The sequence below is a fragment of the Podarcis gaigeae genome (genome assembly GCF_964106915.1).
Source record: "Podarcis gaigeae genome assembly, chromosome: 6".
Taxonomy (NCBI): domain Eukaryota; kingdom Metazoa; phylum Chordata; class Lepidosauria; order Squamata; family Lacertidae; genus Podarcis; species Podarcis gaigeae.
The window spans coordinates 57039627-57058533 of record NC_139682.1 but is presented as its reverse complement, the minus strand read 5'-3'; the positions used below and the strand labels follow the sequence as shown (position 1 = coordinate 57058533).

The window sequence follows — 18907 nt, the reverse complement described above, 5'->3', positions numbered from 1 at the left end:
TAGCTCCTCCCACCCTTGACTTAGGTCATTTCTAAACTGCATTTTTCTGGAACCCCAAATGTTCTGGTAATGAGTCTTAATTCTTGCTCCAGAATGAGCTCTACAGCAGAGGAGGGCAATATTTTTGGCTTGAGGAACACATTCCCCTCTGGGCAAATGTCAGAGGGCTGCCCGCCAAAAGTGGGTGGAACCAGAAGCAAAAGTGGCTAGAGCAACAAATGTACAGTACATATATTCAGTTTCTATACACATTTACACCCTTTTCCATGCAAGCAAGAGGCATCGGAGTCTACAGGCACATTCCAACCAGGCAAAAATACTGTATTTGTGGTGTGTATTAGGGCTAATGATGGGTGTTGCCTGAGGAGAGGGGCTGTGGCCTGGGCAAAGTTCTGAGGGCCAGACATAAGCTGGAAGGGGGTTGCATTTGGCCCCACCTCTGCTCTACACGTTCCTGCAAGGGCCTTATTGAAGGGCCAGTGGTTTGTTTCCTTCGAGTAGCTGAGCTTTAGCATATTGGAAGGTTCTGCCTCAAAATCTTCAAAACAAAAACAAAGTTCAGTCATTAGTACAGACATATTTTTGTTCGTTCAGTAGGAAAAGTCCTTAAAGGGTTTGAACCTTTCCGCACTTCCATCTAAACATCGTAACTTGTCGATTGAAATAAAAGTTGCTTTATAAATTAACCCCCCCACACACATTTAATTATTGTGAGAGTGTATTTAAAGAAGGAAATAAGCACTACAACCATGAAACAACTTGTGTAAACAGAAGATTTACAGTTATAATCTACTTTGCGATATCAGCTAAAATGGAACACTTCCTAAACCAGGTTAGTAGAGAAGAAACCAAAGGGTTGGCACCTGTATCAAAATACTTTAAAGTTAAGAACATGAAACTAGCAATTTGTTCCCTAAAGCTTTGAAAGGGCAGCATTCATGCCTGTAGTGTATTTCCAGTGTTACTCAGTGCTACCTGTGTGTGACGTTTAGTAATATGCCCAGTAGGGGCTGAGACATTTTTTTATTATTTGTGGCACTAGCTAGAGGAGAAGCTAATGGGGCTTCTTGAGTTTATGCTTACTCTGTTTCATAGGTATGAATGGGGTTGGAATGACTTTCTTTTTCCTACCTCTGTTTCTCTTAGTAGCCTGGTAACGTTACCCCAGGAATGTATTTAGTGGCTTGGTGAGCTAATAAAGCAAGGCAGCTTGAAAGAGGCTAGTTCCTCCTTTCATACCTAAGCAACACAATTTGAAGTGAACATTGATGGAAACATTGCCAGAACAACTCTGCCTATTAATTAACATAATCCTGCAGCAGTCAGGGGGGAAATGAACAGAATTCATCCTCAGGTAATAGCATCCATTCTATTGTGGGGGGATGTAATTATTACTTTTAATACAATTGATCAGCTAGCTCTTATTGCTATTAGAAAGTAGACACGCTGGAAACCTCTGTATCTCTATTTTACCAGTAGCAAACTGGAATCAAAACTAAAAATTATAGTTTTAATTAAATCTCTGTATGTTAGTTACATGTTTTTGAATGTATGCAGATAGGGATTCTATCCGAATACTGAATGCACCGTAATTACAGACAATGTAATGCCTTGTGTTTCCTTAAAAACAATCTTCTCCCTCACAATGAAGGCAAGATAATTTTATTTTATTTCTGTTAATTACAGAATATTGAAGGAGCTTCATTTGGTTCAACAAAATCTCTCTTTACTGCTAACAGAGGTAATTGGTACTCTTACAAAAAGCAGTTGAAAAATGCTGGGAACTGATTAGTTTATGAACTAAAGTTGTCCTTTCAAAAAGAGGAAATCTCTGCTTATATACTACTTGGCTCATATACTTCTTGACAATTGATGTTTCTATAGTTTACAGTATTTGAAAGTTGTTTCATTTTCAGTAGTGTATTATTTGGCTACAAAATGAAAAATGCTTTTAGTTCATTCAAAAGCAGTATCCTATAGGCAGTGGTCTGTTGTTAGAAAACATATAAGTATAACTCATCAGGTATGTCTTCATAACAATATGAAGAGTCTTCTTAATTGTTGGTATGGTTTTAATACATTTTATTGGCATTATACCCCTGTTTGGATTTAAATTATAATGAACAGTGGGTAACAAATAGCATTTTAAAAAATACATTAAAATATTTCAGTTGCAGCATTTCCTGCATTCTTTTCTTCTTACTAGAGTGATGGATGAAACTAAAAACAAATATGCAGTGGGGGACAGGAAGAGGGAGATCATCCCCCACACATTCCATTTCAACTTTTCTAGCTTGCTTCATTGCTGCCTATGCAACTTCTGTCTTGTACCATAGGTGGATTCTAGTACAAAAGCTCTGAGGGAAGACATTGCAATGATTCAAGGCAGTTGCAGCTAATTCTTGAGCACCTTGTAAAAGGAAGGCAGTTAATCACCTAAAGGCAAGTTATGAGCACTGGGACTGAGATTACACAATACATTAGTCAGCTAATTTTTACTATTTATACCCCACACATCTTGCTAGATTGCCCCAATCACTCTGGGCAGCTTCCAACATATATAAAAACATAATAAAACATGAAACATGAAAAAAACCCTTCTCTATACAGAGTTGCCTTCAGATGGCTCGGAGGTCGGATAACTCCATACCCTCCAACATTTCTCCAATGAAAATAGGGACACCCTAAGGAAAAATGGGGCATTCAGGGATCAAATCAGAAACCGGGATGGCTTCTCTAAATCAGGGACGTCCCTGGAAAATAGGGACACTTGGAGGGTCTGGTAGAGCACATGCTTTGTTCCCAGATTCAGTCTTTTTGACATCTCAAATTAAGAAGACACTTTAGTGAGCCATTGCCAGTCAGAGTCGAGAACACTGGACCAAATAAATAAATGGTCTGACAGCAGCTTCATATGTTCATAAAGTGCTACCACGTAATTTAGCTTTGAACAGGGATAGGAAACCTTAGGCCCAGATACCAAATGTGACCATCCAGTACTCTGGCCCATAGCTGTCAACTTTTCCCTTTACTTGCGAGGAATCCTTTTCGGAATAAGGGAATTTTCCTTTAAAAAAGGGAAATGTTGACAGCTATGATCTGGCCCTCAAGACTCTCCTTAGGCTACACTGTCCCTCCTCTGCACTCTCCTGTGGTGTCTTTGCTTGCCTTTCTTTCTTTCCTGGCGGATGGACAGGTGTGGGTGTGTGAAACTTCTGGCTTTGCTTACCTAGAAAGTAATTGCCTATACAAAGGTAAGCATTGTATCTGTTGCTCCACCTACCTTTTCCTCTGGCCCTGCCCACCAGTGGCATGTGACCCCCACGCCCAGAAGGGAATGCAACCCTCAGACTGGGGAAAAAAGGTACTAGAACCAGAGGTGAAGCTAGCTGCTCCAGCTTCTGGAGCAGCGTGCACTTGGGAGCAGGGCTAGCCGCCCACAGAGGCAGGGCGAGCATCCCAGGGGTGGGGAGCATGTGTCCCAGGGGGGTGCGCCGGCCGCTGCGAGCCTCCTGGAGGGTGTGCCGGGCGGCGCAAGTCTCCTGGGGGGGGGGTGCAGCCTGCAGCGAGCTTCGGGGGCAGGGCAGCGATGTCAACCCCCCTCAGGGATGGCACCCAGGGCGGCCCGCACCCACCTTTCTCCACCTCTGCCTAGAACATACATTGGCTCTTGAGAAGCAAGAAGATGAGCTTTGCAGAAGGTCAGCCGCTTGCACTTAAGGCAATATATATGAAGAAATGCAAATATTAGGGCATGACCTACATGTTACCAGCATTATTTTTTTTAGCATAAATGGGACAGGTGTGTGTGTTAGGTGTGGTACGAGTTGAAACCTTTGGGTATAAAGTCTTGTACAGTTATGTTCTATATAACATAGAATTAAATACCCATGGGATAATTTCAATATGGGTTAATTAGTAGGGAGTAGCAGAAGCCAATGTCCTCAGTGTGGATTTTCGTACAAATTTAGTGTGAGGGTATATTTGGAATTGATCTTTAAGTCTTCCCTCTGTGACAGGTACTATACAGGGCCTGCAAGGTTGCTGCAAAGATTGCTGTGCATGCATCCCTTGCACCCAACAATGTATCTGCGTGTCTGCCATTGGTCTTGGTATACTTGGTGTCATCGCTACTGTCATTGCATTGGTGGTCACAATTGGCATCCCTCCACATACACCAGGTCAGTCATTTCTAGCTTTCGTTATTATGATGGTGACCAAACTACTGCCAACTGGAGTAATACTTTCAGTGGGGCTGTGTCCAGTGTTTATTCTACTCAGAGTAGATCCATTGGAAATAATGGGCAAGACTAAGGCCACATGTGCACAATACCACCTTAAATAGTCATAGCTTTGTTGGGAATCTGGTAAGGCACAAGACACAATCCATCCGGCAATTCTCACATGCAAACTCTATTGCAATCAACATGAGCAACGCAAAAGATTCCATATATTTGCAAACTCATTCATGGCCATTATTTATGTGTGATGCATCCCAACATGGCTATGGGTCAAAACTGGATTATTTGAATGTATCACTATAGTACTGGGGGTTGGGGTCTGATTCGGTCTGATCATTTCTTTCTCAGTATCCTCCATTGTTTCATCTCAATTTTATTTTTCAGTAAATCGTTTATGTGTGACCTCCAGTAATCAGACAGGCTTTTTATGTGACAACAGAGCTAGCTGCATTCCAGCCAGCCAGGTCTGTGATGCAAGACAAAATTGTGCAAATGGGGAGGATGAGCAAGGGACACTATGCGGTAAGAATATTTGCTTAAATCCCCCTCTTACCATGCCCAGTTAATGCCTCAAGCTTTTCCCCACCATAACTCAGCCATTTTATAAAGCTTCAAGCTATAGCAAGTTAGATGGTGAGGAAAACAGAAGCAGACTGAGGATGAGGTCACACATACATGTTCTGCAATCAGTCGATTCAGCATCTAGTGATTATTTCCATGTGTGAATAGACAAGAGAACAGAACAGCAGCATCAGGATTCAGGACCTCTTCAAGTGGACTGATGTAGCCTGAACTGAAGTTGTAGGTTGAAGTCAAGTTGTGAACTCTGCCAGGAGTTCTCACATATCAATAACAATATACCTGCAGCCCAGTCATCACTTGGAAGAAGACTATTTCAGTTTCTACTTTAATAAATCCTCAAAATGTGATTTGATTTTGATTATTTAATTACTATGTTGTTGTTGCTGGCATCCGTCTGTCTTGAGAGACACTGGAGTGCGCCTCTGGGGGTTAAGTCAAACCACTGTGTTAGCAGCACTGAAGTGGCCTCAAAATATCTCTCAGCAGTGTAAAAAATACCTGAAGCAGCAATGGATAACTTAAAGAAGTTACATATAAAAAGTTACATTAACACAAAGTTGTGTGTGTGTGTGTGTGTGTGTGTGTGTGTGTGTGTGTGTATCTCAATTAATTTTCCTTCTGGCGCACCCTTCCTCTCAGCCTCTGAGTTATCACCCAGGGTCCAAACAAACTTTCAGCTCAAGCCGAAAAGTCTCAAAACAATAAGAGTTCTAGAAACACCAGACATCATCCTAGTCTCTTACTCTAGACTTGTTTTTGTTTTGTTTTGGAAGGGCAGACCTAAGGTGGATTGTACTTCCTCAGGCTGCCCACAGCTGTGTCCCATTCAACTGCACTCTCCAAACTTGGTTGCAGGTACAGCAGTTTGTTGAGTTTCCCAGAGGGTCCAGTGGATGCGAAAAGCCCCCCCCCCACTTCTCCTTCTTCATCCTCTGTCCTCTCCTCCGCCTCCAGCTGCTATTTGGTAGTCTGTATATCTAAGCAAAGCCTTTAACAACATCCTTTATTATTGTTTTTAAAAGTCCTTTTAAAGAAAGAGATGGTAGCTAAATAAATGTAGTTGCTTCAACAGAAATAGTGTGAATATTGTCTTAGTAATTGAACTTCTGAATGACTTTCATTTTCCACCTGCAAAGTAAGGAGAGGGATGTTCTCTTCACAGACAATGTTTTTGGAATGAACTTCAACACACACCCCCACCTCCCATGTATGCTGTTTTACTTTGAAGAGCTATGCAGCTTACGATGCAAACTTGTACTTGTCTGTTCAGAAGAAAGTCCCATTGAGTTCAGTGAGAGTATCAAGATTGCCTTAATTGTATTGTTATTTATTACTACCGGTAATTACCACATTGTAAGCCACTGCTGTTTTTACCCAGTATATATTTTGCGCAATACAGCATTTTCTCCCCTCACCGCTTCTGCTTCTTTCTTTATTTTTTTGTAGATGATTTGCCCAACAACCTTCCAGGATACTTGATATTTTATTGCAGCAACCGCAAGGTTTGGGTCTACGCAGACAAAAAATGTAATGGAATCAATGACTGCGGTGACTGTTCTGATGAAGTAGGAGCTTGTAAGTCTTTTCTTACAAAGTTCTGCTTGTAGTTAATGGATAAATGGGAGCAGTGCCCAGGCAAGGATTTCACCCCATAACCTCCTTGTGGGTGTTGCACGTGAGGCAACACAGCAGGCACATTTCACTGTGCCTCTGCTGCAACGGCTCCTCATGGAGGTTACCTGTGGGTTGCCGCATTTGCCCTCTCAGCTTGTCAAACTCCCTGCGTGAGTGGTGGCTTGTGCTCCTTGGTGGGCTTGGTGGCATCCCTGCAGCGCCAGAGGTGAGTTGGCTGCACTCCTCTCTGCGCCCCTTGCCCAAGGACACATGGGAGGAAGGCCTAAGGGGAGGACCAGTGCTGGCTGGGAAAAGTCCAGGGCTGGTGGGATTTCCGCCCTGAGGCAGATGTCTCTTCACTGGCCATGTTTTATTGTTTTTAATACCCTGTTGGAAACCGCCCAGAGTGGCTGGGGAGGCCCAGCCAGATGGGAGGTGTCTAAGTAATAAATTAGGAGGAGGAGGAGGAGGAGGAGGAGGAGGAGGAGGAGGAGGAGGTGCCACAGCCCTGAAGGCCTGGGCCTGGGCACAGCTCACTTCCCCACAACTCCGTAAGGAAGTAGCCATGAGGCCTTGGCACGGGAGCCTGTCATGGGCGTGCTAGGTTGCACCCCCTCAGAATTCTGTGCCCAAGGCCATGACCCGCCTCAGCTCCCCAACGCTGCACCACCTTGTGTGAAATATGCTGGATTGTAAATCCTTCAGGTTGGTACAGTCCCTTTTCATCTACCAGAATATCCTCTTTTGCATAGTGTCATCCTCTAGTTTAGGGACATGGGATTTTGCACTAGTTCCCAACATCCCTGACCACTGTGGCCATGCTGGCTGGGGCTGATGGGAGCTGGAGCCCCCATCTCTGCTGAGTACATCTGTTATGCTTCTTTTTTATTCCAGGGGCCAGTTGTCCTCCTTGTGGGCCTCAATGGTGGGGATGCACCATGGTTGTCTTCCATATGTACTGTAGCTGCATTCCCAGACGTCTTTGCCGAGATGGAATACAGCACTGCAGTGACTGGTCTGATGAATACATCTGCACAAGATGAGCACTCCAGGACTGTAACCTTCAGAAAATAATGGGAGCTATCCATCAAATACGGCTGTTGGGGAATTGCCATACGTATTTATGAGAGGGGCTTGCGATGGATGCATTGTGTAGTGTTACATGTGCTGCTCCTAGACCAGTGATCTTTCACCTTTTGAGCTCAGTAAAGTGTGTCTGCATGTGTGTATAACACCCTTGGCTTCCTCAAAACCCACTGCTACAAAAAGCGAAAGGAGGAAAAGAACGCCTGCTACCAAAAAATCTGGCTCAGACTTCCACAAGTACTGGAAGCTGCGAAATCTTGCTTTGTAACAGGGTAAAGGACCAGGGACAGCCACAAATAAAATGTTTTAAGTGTGTTTTAAGTGAAATATACAATGTGACACTAGATGGCAATGGTGAGCCTTATGGAAAATTAAATGTATTTTTTATATTTTATTTTTTTTAAAAAAAGGGTTTCCAGAATGATTTTGATATGTGTGTAGAACTCATTTCAGGCGGAATCCTTCTCACAATTGCTGATCAATGGCAGCTACTGCACAAGCACTTACAGTGATGGAAACTAATTGGTATCTTATTCCTAGATGACATTTAAGAGGGCAGTGATTACCTGCCATGTGAACTCTCTGTTTCCCCCCTCTCCGTTTCTCTGTTATTTTCCCTTAGCTATGGGCATTTGGGTGTTTGATGAGTAAAAGATCACTTATTTCAAACCATGCTGCTGTATTTGATACATTGCAATTCTGTCTACAATATTATTGTATCTCAAAGCCCTCACCTTTTTATACCTCTAACATGCCTGGTGTGACCTGCAGCTATTAGAGTGGAATGAACCCTTAAAAGTGAGAGCATTAGCTGTCAGTTGTAACTACGATAAAGTGGCCTCAGAATAGTCTTCTGGAAGAGGCTTGCGTGACTTTCATACTCTTATGTAGAAGTAGACATCGTCTTATATAATGAAACGGGTACTACAAACAGACCTTTAAGTCAATATTCGTATCTGATAATCAGATTTCTACCAACATATACCATCAGACTAAAACGAATGACTCTTATTTCCTATTGTGACAAGTCATGCAATATAGATGGTGCAATAAACAAACATTTACAAGTTGTTAGTTGCCCAACTAAATCTTATTCACTTCACAGCACATCATTAAATGCTAAGAGTGTTTAAACACTAATGGCAGATGAATGGGGTTAGGAGTCATGCTTATTCTGTTTTTCGTTTGACAGTCACTTTAGTTTACATATTGTATTAAATACGTTACTGCTTGAGTAAATAAAACTTGATTTTAGTATGTTTCATTATACTGTGCTAGCATGTGTTCCTCGGCAAAATTTGAAAATTCAGTCTCAGCTTGAAAGGAAACAACACACCCATACAAAAAAATCCACAGTAATGAAGTGGAACAGTACCATGTAACAACACAGTAGGATACAAAAGTACCACGTGTTAGCTCTCATTTAATTCATCTAGGGATCTATATAGTATAGTAAAGGTAAAGGTAAATGGACCCCTGACCATTAGGTCCAGTCGTGACCAACTCTGGGGGTTGCAGCGCTCATCTCGCTTTATTGGCCAAGGGAGCCGGTGTACAGCTTCCGGGTCATGTGGCCAGCATGACTAAGTCGCTTCTGGCAAACCAGAGTAACACCCTTTACCTTCCCTTTGGAGCGGTAACTATTTATCTACTTGCACTTTGGCGTGCTTTCAAACTACTAGGTTGGCAGGGGCTGGGACCGAGCAACGGGAGCTCACCCCATCGCAGGGATTCAAACCGCCGGCCTTCTGATCGGCAAGTCCTAGGCTCTGTGGTTTAACCCACAGCGCCACCCGTGTCCCTATATAGTATAGTACAGTATTCCAAATTTACTTCCTTCAGATCTACAAGGCAACAGAAACAAGTCAGGCTCAAATCCCCACTGTGACTGATCTTGAGCTAACTACTTACAGGTTAACCTACTTCACAGGGTTGATAAAATATCAGCCTGGGATTGCAGGGGGAAAGTCTGGATATAACTGTGAAAATTTCTTTAACATGATTAGGTCCCCAAGTCAGGGCTTCTCAAACTTCCTCTTTAGCAGGACCCACCTAAGGGCTGAAAATTGATGAGGCCCACCACTCACAATACAACGGCAGAGCCAGCCACAAAATGATGGCAGAGTTTGGCAGAATCAGCTGGCAAGTAGGGCAATCTGACCCTTCCTTAGAAATTGCTTCTCTTGTTCAGTCCCTTTTGCCTTGTTTCTGTATTTTCTCAACTTTCCCTCACACACTGCTGACTACTCTGTTCATTTCTTCCCTTTCATCCACTCCAAATTAGCATGCTGTAGGCTCATTGTCTGACTCCTATACCTATGTGTGCCTATGAAATGGACATCCAGAGATCCTGCTGGTCCAACCAAAAGGACCACCTAGATCAGGGGTCTGCAACCTTTAAGACAAAAAGAGCCAAAAAGAGCCCGTTTCCGAAGAAAAAAAAAAGGGAGCCGCAAAACTCATCATTATAAAAATAACTTTTTTGTCACTTTTTTATTATTTCTTTGTTTGACCCCTCAAAATTACTCCTCCTCATAGAAATAAACGTTAAATTAACAAGTTACCTTTTTGTGTGTGTGTGTGTGTGTGTTCTTCACTCCCCTTTCAAAACAGTGACCAGCGTACATGCCCCCTTTCAATGCAGTGACCAGCGTACATGCCCCTTACAATGTAGTGGGCGAGCGGGAAGGTGACGTCGGGACGGTGCGTGACTAACGCCCCCACTGCCCCCATGCGACGTCACAGCCAGTACAGTGCCCGCAACAGTGGGGCGTGTCAGGGCGCACAATGCGCCTCCTCCCCTCGCTAGCATCCGCCCTGGAGCCGCGGCAAAGGTGTAAAAGAGCTACATGCGGCTCCGGAGCCGTGGGTTGCAGACCCCTGACCTAGATGAACATAGGCTATGGCAACTGAGGCCTACAGCTTGGAGAGGAAAAAAGCACCCACTTTGTACATCAGATGTAACCTATGATTAGTCAAGCCGCATGGTATTACTCTATTTTGAAATACTTTATGCCGGAAAATGTGTAGCGTTTTGTATACCTTTGGTGTTCACTAGTTGAAACCACCGAAACATGTTTAAGCATGACAACTAATACCCAGTTTGTTTATAATGTACAAGAGTCAACAGTGGTTTGGGTGTGCTCTGAACAATCAAAATCAGTTCAAACAGATATTCCACTTCAAAAAGGATAAAATATTTAAAACATATTGTAGATGTATTTATACTACCGGCTTTTATTGTTCAATTCCTCGACTCCTATGTTTATTTTGTTAAATCCTATTATCTGTGGTTAAGTCTCACACTGTTCCTTTGACTACGGCACACAAAATACAAGGACAAACACATAGCGATGACTTGCTTGTAAGAGAAAAAGTCACTCAAGATCAGTTACCACTAAGAGGCTCATATCTAACACTACCTCAAGCAGTTTCTCAAACCGTAGGGTTTATAGCTAAACATGTGTTGTCCTTTTGTAAATGAGCCCTTTGAAAATGAAACATTGGAGGGTGCTCACCAAAATTTAATCTATCCCACATTAGGCATTAGTTGAAAGGTCATCAGTTGTTTTCTCTGATTCAGAAACGGAAAAGTCACTGCTTTTTTTTGAGGCCACTGTCTGTTTTGATGGAAAGCAGAAAATTCAGCTGTGCCATTTTTTTTTCTTTTAAAAGTGTTTATTTGCATGCAACTCATACTCAGTAAGAATTTAGTAAGTCCCAGTCTGCCACTGAAAAGCTCAGCTGCTTTGATTTAAAACACTGTTCTTTGTGCTCAGCTGAAGCTCTCTTTTTCTTCTTCTGTAATTCTTCGCTCTTCCCTATTAGTACAGGTAAATTTAACATTTCTGCTCTTGGCCTGTAGAACTGCAGGTTCTCAGAAGGCTCTAATTCAAGAGGTTCTTCTGTCCTGGCTCTTTTTCCATCTGCAAGACAAATTTTATGAAGTAACTTCACATAATTTTGAATATAGCTTAATTTTGCACTGTTCAGTTTGGGTCAGTTGCACTAACAGAAGAGTTAACCTAAAGAGGCAGTTTCCAAATACAATCGTACCTTGGAAGTCAAACGGAATCCGTTCTGGAAGTCCATTCAACTTCCAAAACATTCAGAAACCAAAGCACTGCTTCCAAAAATAGTTTGTAAACTGGAACAGTCCCTTCTGGGTTTGCGGTTTTCAGGAACCAAAATGTTTGAGAACTAAGCTGTTCGAAAACCAAGGTATGACTGTAGTCAAAATATTTTAAGGGTTCAAAGCTTCTCAAGAATTGCTATTGTATTGTGACCTCTCCTATCATTTTAAAATAGAACATAAATGTGGTGATGGTGGTGGTTACCTGCAGCTTCTATGCAAAAGAACACATTTGCAGAAGCAATGTTACACGGAATTCTGAATGTAGTTGCATGTTACTAGCATGACAAAATCTAGGCCTTTATACTTAAATGATCGAGTATTACATGTTACAAATTGAATGATATTTTCAGCTGTCTTTTTAATTTTCTCCTAACCTATTTCTAAATAATTGCTAAGGTCTAAGCGCTTTGCTCTGACCACAGAGAAGCGTAGCGATAATGCTACTTTCTTTGTCTGCAGCTATAAGCTCCTACGGTCAAAGACACAAGCCACTGCTCATGTTTCAAAACTAGCTTGCCTCTTCAGTTCTTGGAGCTACCATGAGTGGTGACTCTGTGGAAAGCTCCACTTGCATTTGCTGTTTTCCAGTGGTGCTTAAATCATCTTTAGCTCAGTTTACAAAAATGCACTCTAGCTCTAATTCCAAGTTTAGAAATTTGTATCTTCATGCAAGTTGCTTACAGAAAAGCTGAGCTGCTGTTCGAGATTTCAGGGTTTCTTGTGGTTTAATTGCTTCTTGCACTGCATGCTCCCATTGCAAGATGGTCTGAGAAAAGTAGAATTGCAAAAAAGTTTCAGTAGGCAGCACACTTATTCAAAGCTAATAGGTCACCACTATAATTTGACATTCAGTGTGAATATGAGTTTACAGTTTTTCAAGTGTTGTTTGTTAATGCATGGCAGTTCCCCTGTGATTCAACATCCCAGTGCTGAGTGATATACAGTTGACTGAGCCATATGGAGTTTGCATAACAACTCACACAGTCTTAAAAGGAAAACTAAAGTTCTGTTAAAAAGCGTATACAAGCCTTAATCTACTAATGGAGTATTAATGAGAGGAAGGCAGAGGTTCTGAGTCATTTAGAAAATCCCCCCTTTTTACCACACAGGAATATCATTTTTTCCCACATAGGAAGATGCTTGCTATATGAAGTCAAGAAATAGTTCAAGAAGGTACATTAAGATATACCTGCTCTGCCCATCCCTCTGTTTTGCAGCTATTGTGATCAAATTCTTTCAAGGGCACCTCTGAATGAACAAGACCTATTTGTGTCTGGATCCAGCAAACAACAGCATTTGTGTCCTAGGTAAAAAGAAAAACCAAAACAAATCCCCTTAAAGAAATAACTTTCAACCAAAGTCTGACTTTATAGAAAGACAAAATTTTGACTTTTCTTTGAAATTGCAGTCAATATAACATGAGTTGCATTTCATTTCTGTGATAAAAATGCTCCAGATATTCAGCAGAGCAGAAAAATATGTTCACCTTGAGGCAAGTTCCAGAAAGATCCAAACAGTTCAGCTTTTTGAAAGGAAGCAGATACCTGAGTCCCAAACGGGTGATTCCTGGATTACCTATATAAAATCAAGAATATTGTATTAAATCTAAAATTAAGCTAAATTACAAAATAGTTTCAAGTTGCACGTAAATGATAAAGCGGATTAAGCAAAAGGACTGTTTGTAGTATAGATACGGCCCAGTAATTCAGAATAAATCTGCATATACTTTACATGATTATGGGTGGTAAAAAGGTAATTGTTTTTTTTCTGGTAAACACGGTTCTGCCTTAATATCTAGATATGGTTTGTTAGTTCCCAGGGACTGGAAGAAAATAAAAAAATACATAAATGCCTACAATATAAAATAGGTACTAATGGTTAAGTCAATATGGGAAGTCAATGTTAATGACATTCAATACCTTAGTTTGTAATATAGGCAGCAACCATTTCGCACTGGGGTTCCTTTCCAGCGCCCCATGCGCATCGGTGGAGCGCATATAAACTTGCTCCTTTCCACCCAGCCTCCATTCTGCCTTCTTTCAGGTCCATAAGGACCAACACATCGGTGGGCACACGTCAATTGGATGTGCCTAAAATGGTCACCACCTGTAATAGGGTTATGCACACTTGGATGAAAACCAAGTTCTAATAGTACATAGTAACCTTGCACCAGAAACTCTCCCAAACCACAGACTCATTGTGTCTAAAGTCTTGGCAGAAACTTGGCAGAAACGACTGTCATCTTTCTGGTGTCAAGTGAAAATGGTTTTATGCCCCCAAGCCTTTAGTGGCAATTGGTGGTGATCCTGTATGAAGGGAGTGGTTATTTTGTGCGGTTTTAATTACATTTTCTTTGAATGAACACTCAATGTTTTATGTTTTGTATTGTTTTGTTGAATTTATGCATTTTGCATTCTGTAATTCTAAATTACTTTAGGCCTCCTTTTGATGTGCAAAGCAATCTATACAAACTAACCCTTCCACAGCCATATACAGCTCAGCCTTTCTAAGCTCTACTTGACAGAGCCTCACTACCTTTGTTTCAATTGGTTTATCAAAGAAGTAGCTCAAAGCTATATCCAGTCCAGGGCTGGGTTCTGGTAGCTGACATGGAACTATATCAGATATTTGCTATGATGTAAATCTAGAATTACAGCCTCAGGGTCAGCCCATACAATAGCTACTAAAATGCATGGTTTCCATATTAAACTGTGCAATAGAAAATTGGCTATTTCTGTTGCAGAATACACAGCACATTTTGACCATCTCTTGTGTAAACTGGACAGCAGCCGGTTTTAATCAACAATATAGAACAGCAGCTATTCCAGTTTCTATCTCTCTCTTGTAATGGGTACTCAATATTGATTAATTTTTATTTATTAAATTCTTCTGATATTGGCAAGGATGAATGCTGGATTACAATGCATATACCCTGTTTCCAACCTGAAGCTATACTTACAAGACAAATCCAATACTGAGAGATTTTCAAGGCCCCTTTTCATCACTCGGACAGGCGCTGTCATTTTGCGAAGACCAGCATCTGACAAGCAGTTATCTTTCAGGAAAAGCCGAGTTAAACTAAGGTAAATGTAAAAGCTACAATTACACATTTATTTATTTATTTAATAAAATTTACATACTGTTTTATTTTCTTTCTTTAAAAAAACCAAAAACCCTCAGAAGCTCTTGGTAAGTAGACGGGAGTTTTCCAAAGCCAAATGGAAAGTTCTAAAACTAAGCCAGCTGTGAGATATACAATGAGTAAAATTTGCTGAGTTTCAGACTTTCTGCATTTAAGACTGATTTATATTGCCACAGTTCTTTCAACAACAAACCAAAGGTTCACTTCCTCTGCAGCAAACCAGTACTGTACCTAGATAGTGTCCTGTTGGTGATATGGTCTAGCAGCTCATGCTCATCTCCAAGTTTACAGAAGGACAAATCCAAACATGTCAGATCCCGGAAAGATTTAATTTCTTCAAGTTTTTCAGAAATAACTAGGTAACTGTAAAAGAGCAAACACAACTGTAAGATTCTGCACCCTTGTCCAGTTTCTTTCATTCCCATAGATTTAGCACCGCCAACCAACTCTGTCAATGGGGGAAATGCCTATGAGATTAGTTTAGTCCAGTTGAGATATATATGTATTTTACAAAGCAACCAAGAATTTCCTCAATGCCCTGATCCAATATTCTGTTTCTGATTATGCTCTATTCTACAGTAAACCTGGAGTGAGGAACCTTTATCAGCACCAACAGACACAATTCCTCATGGACAGCCTCCTAAGAATGGTGGGCCAGAGGGAAAACTGTGCAGAGCCCCCAGTATGGATTTTGCCTTTGTACCAGTAGGGTAGTTTCTACACATGCTCACACATCCCTTTCTATCCCCCATCCAAGCAAGCAAGAAACATCATCAGAATTCAGGGACACATTCCACTCATGCAAAAAAATATCTGAGGGGACTGCAAAGCAGAACTGGTGAGGGAGGTGATCTGGGGAGAGGCCAGACAGAAAGAGTGCATTTGGCCCCCAAGCCTAAGGTTCCCTGCCCCTGAGCTAAATAATCAGCTATGAGAAAGCCCGATACGAGAAACAGTAACAGTCCTAGTAAGCCATATATATAACAGAAACTTGTAAAAGAGCATCTCTTCTAGGAAAAATATATTTGGTGCAGATACGACGATGAAGAAGAAGAAGCCAGTATTCATTCCTAGATTTGCTGTGAAGAGTACCACACTGAATTTGCATCACAGATTTGCTGTGAAGAACCACACTGAGCCTAAATTTAGTTGTTTGGAAGCAATGTTCAAGAAAGCTTATTTTCAACTAATTGCACTTAGGAAAGATAAAAGGGTTTACATTTAAAGGCCAATACCGAATCTTATTTGTAAGGTGTAAAGCAATGTTATTGCTCCATTACTCCACACAGAAAAAAGTAAAGCTGCCAAAACAATAAAAAAGATAAAATTCAGTTTTTAGTTGGATGCATTTGGATTCAAATGCTATGAAGCACTAGGAACAGCCAGAACAGACCACACAACCTTATTCACTTTGTATCCTTTTAATTTAGCTCTAGGCAGTGTGATTTGCTACTTTATTGAGGACTCCTTTAATGGGGGTGCAGATGTGCTACTATGAACAAGTTATGCATGCTTACCCATTTTTCAAGCATAGAGTCTGAAGCACTAAACTTCCATAAGCATCAATAAATTTTTGCAAAGCACAGAGTCCTGTTCTTGGTTCTGTAAATTTCTGTCTAGCATCTGCTGCATAGAAAAGCTTTTCGGCTATCTGTTCTGGAAAGTCAACCAGTGAATCAACATGATGAATGTTGTCAGCAATGTAACTCAGAACTAGGCTGAAGAGAGATTTGGCAGAATAGCGAAGATTTCCCTTCTTTGTGTAAGTGAAGATGAAGTGATCTGTCCTTCCATTGTCATTTTCCCTATTCACACAGAGCTCAACAGAAAATCCTTTGGAAAAGAGTCTTGAAGGTCTTGGCTTTGGATCACTGTTGTTTACTCCTCCTGATGCTTGATTTGCCTTATATAGTTGTCCATTTTCCCGAATGTAGACAGATCCTCTATCTGGAAAATTTTCTGCATAGAGATAGCATGACATTCCTCTTTAAAGTTTCTGAGAGAGGAAACAAACAAGGTAAAGCATAAAACAAAGCAAAAAGGGATTTAATCTGGGAAATGTCTATGTGTGTGATTTCTACAGTGCCACAAGTGTGCTAGAGTTTACACTTTTTAAAACAAAACAAACAAGCAAACAAAAAACACGTTCTCAGTGGCTGATATAGATAGGCAAAGCGGATACAGTACTTGACACAAAATTCCCTTCCTTTGAAAAAAAAATATACAATATACAGGAAGAGAAGAAAAGGCCGTTGTTTCAAAGTGGCCGGGCATTCTTTCCTCACTCCTTGGTTGCCCAGAATTTTGAGTTGTATCCTCCAAAATAGGGACAGGATTGTATCTATGACTGACAATCCAACAAATCTTGAGCTTGAGGGAGTCACACCCACAATCACTAGCAGGATCTCTACTACCCACATTATGCCCTAAGAATGCCTTCCAAACATTCTGGATAATGTATTTTTATCCTACCATCCCCATCAAAGGAGCCCAAGGCCACAAACGGCAAAGTAACAAAACAGCACATGTAAAAACAAAATCAAAACATTTAAAAACTAAGAACAACTAAAAGTACACCCACCCACACGCGGTACTATGTGTGTGCAAGGGTGATGCAATATTTTTATATATTCTTCCAAGTTAAAAACCTCCCTGCACTTCAGTTAACTGGGGAGAGGGCGCTAAATCCTTTCTCCCAGTTCTATTAAACGCGACGAGTTTTTGTTTGGGGTGCGGGGGAGGGGGCCATTCAAATACGTGACACCGCGACTTCCCCGCCTCGTCCTGCACGTCTGAATGCAGAATGCCCACAACTCCACTCCGCAAACTCGTGCTGCATAACGCGCAGACCGTTTCGCGACCATAGACATAATAAAGACAAACTACCGAGGTGTGTGGGGGGGAATCTGCGCCACTGGAGCCTCAGTCCTTCAGGCTAGCGAGGAATATTGCACCTTGGGAGCCTCGAGGGCTTTCGGCGACGAGGCAACACCTGCGCGGCTTCCCTTGAATGCAGGCAGAGCCCGAAAAAGTCTCGGAAGCAACGCGCCCGAAGACCACAAATATAGGAAGACGAGAGTCACACCCTCTCATTTGCTGCGTGATTTTGGGTCTCGTCTCCTATTATTTTGTATGGTCGGGCTGCAATCCTACCTTACCTGGCATCAAGGCCACTGAGATCGGGGGGGGGGGGGGCTCACACCTAAGCAGACATATGCATAGGATTGCAGAGTTAGAGAGGTAAAAAGCTCGGTGCTATTGCACGAAAGCTGCACGAGGGGAGGCTTTAAGAAAGGGCTGGCGAATTTAACTTGAGCTGGTTTGGCTGCAGACTCAAGTCAGTTCAGGTTTGTGACTGCGAGGTGTGTGTGTGATATGCCGCTGTCACAGCCCTACGTCTGCAAGTTGCAATACAGGGATAATGGTAGGATTCAGACGACGAGAGTCCCTCTTAACAGCGCAATCTTCTTATGTATGCACGACTTAGAAGTAAAGCCTCGATGAACTCAGTGGGACTTAACTGCAGCAATGGACGTACCCAGGATTTGCTCTCAGCAGGTAAGGGTGCCTAGGAGTGCAGCCTTCGCTGAAATCTGTGGGGCTTCAGTTAGCCGCCGCGGCTAAATCTAGACCCTGATTTCAACGCAAGGATGGCTGCAATCCTAAACCAACTTAATTGGGGAGCAAGGCCCATTGGATTCCCTAGGACTTACTGCTGCATAGGCACCATTAGGACTGCGTTGTTCGTCTGGATCCAAACCAACAACTTCGAACTGTTGTCTGCATTTGTAGCATACAATTTTCAGATGCCTCTCTGGTGGTGGGGGTCGCATTTTCCACGAGAGCTGTCCCCCGAGTCAGAGAAAATACGTGCTCCACCATTATTTGCCTATATACCTTTTGAGGGGCCGGGGGGCTCGTTGCAGCAGCTGCTGCTGCCGCCGTTTCGGCCTCCTAGGTAGGGATTTCTCCGTTATTTCCTAGGATCACCCATCCGTTTTGCCCCGGAGACAAGAGAAAACATGGCGCCAAAAGCAACCAGGAAGCAGCAGAGGTAGAAATGGCTGGTCACGCCTCTTCCTGGGTTTTCCCTTCGAGTCGGGATGG

General features: G+C 42.1%; 2 protein-coding genes across 5 annotated transcripts; one reads left to right on the top strand and one right to left on the bottom strand.

The window, feature by feature from the left end:
* The first annotated feature begins 591 nt into the window (after positions 1-591).
* LDLRAD1 (low density lipoprotein receptor class A domain containing 1) lies at positions 592-8792 on the top strand. The gene is made up of 6 exons (XM_083742694.1): positions 592-1354; positions 1687-1741; positions 4020-4181; positions 4626-4763; positions 6270-6398; positions 7332-8792. Exons 1-6 carry the CDS (start codon positions 1334-1336, stop codon positions 7478-7480), a joined length of 654 nt encoding a protein of 217 aa, XP_083598820.1. The 5' UTR covers positions 592-1333; the 3' UTR covers positions 7481-8792.
* A 2387-nt stretch (positions 8793-11179) lies between these two features.
* LRRC42 (leucine rich repeat containing 42) lies at positions 11180-18834 on the bottom strand. 4 transcript variants are annotated; one of them, XM_083742650.1, is made up of 8 exons: positions 18698-18834; positions 16318-16796; positions 15032-15163; positions 14618-14736; positions 13145-13233; positions 12848-12961; positions 12340-12424; positions 11180-11449 (listed from the first exon to the last, which is right to left on the bottom strand). In XM_083742650.1, the coding sequence occupies exons 2-8, from the start codon at positions 16779-16781 to the stop codon at positions 11223-11225; spliced, it is 1230 nt and encodes a 409-aa protein (XP_083598776.1). In that variant the 5' UTR covers positions 16782-16796; positions 18698-18834; the 3' UTR covers positions 11180-11222. The 4 variants fall into 4 exon arrangements, with proteins under 4 accessions (XP_083598776.1, XP_083598778.1, XP_083598777.1 ...); XM_083742652.1 differs by lacking the exon at positions 18698-18834 and adding an exon at positions 18514-18646; XM_083742651.1 differs by lacking the exon at positions 18698-18834 and adding an exon at positions 17755-17889.
* Positions 18835-18907: the final 73 nt, after the last annotated feature.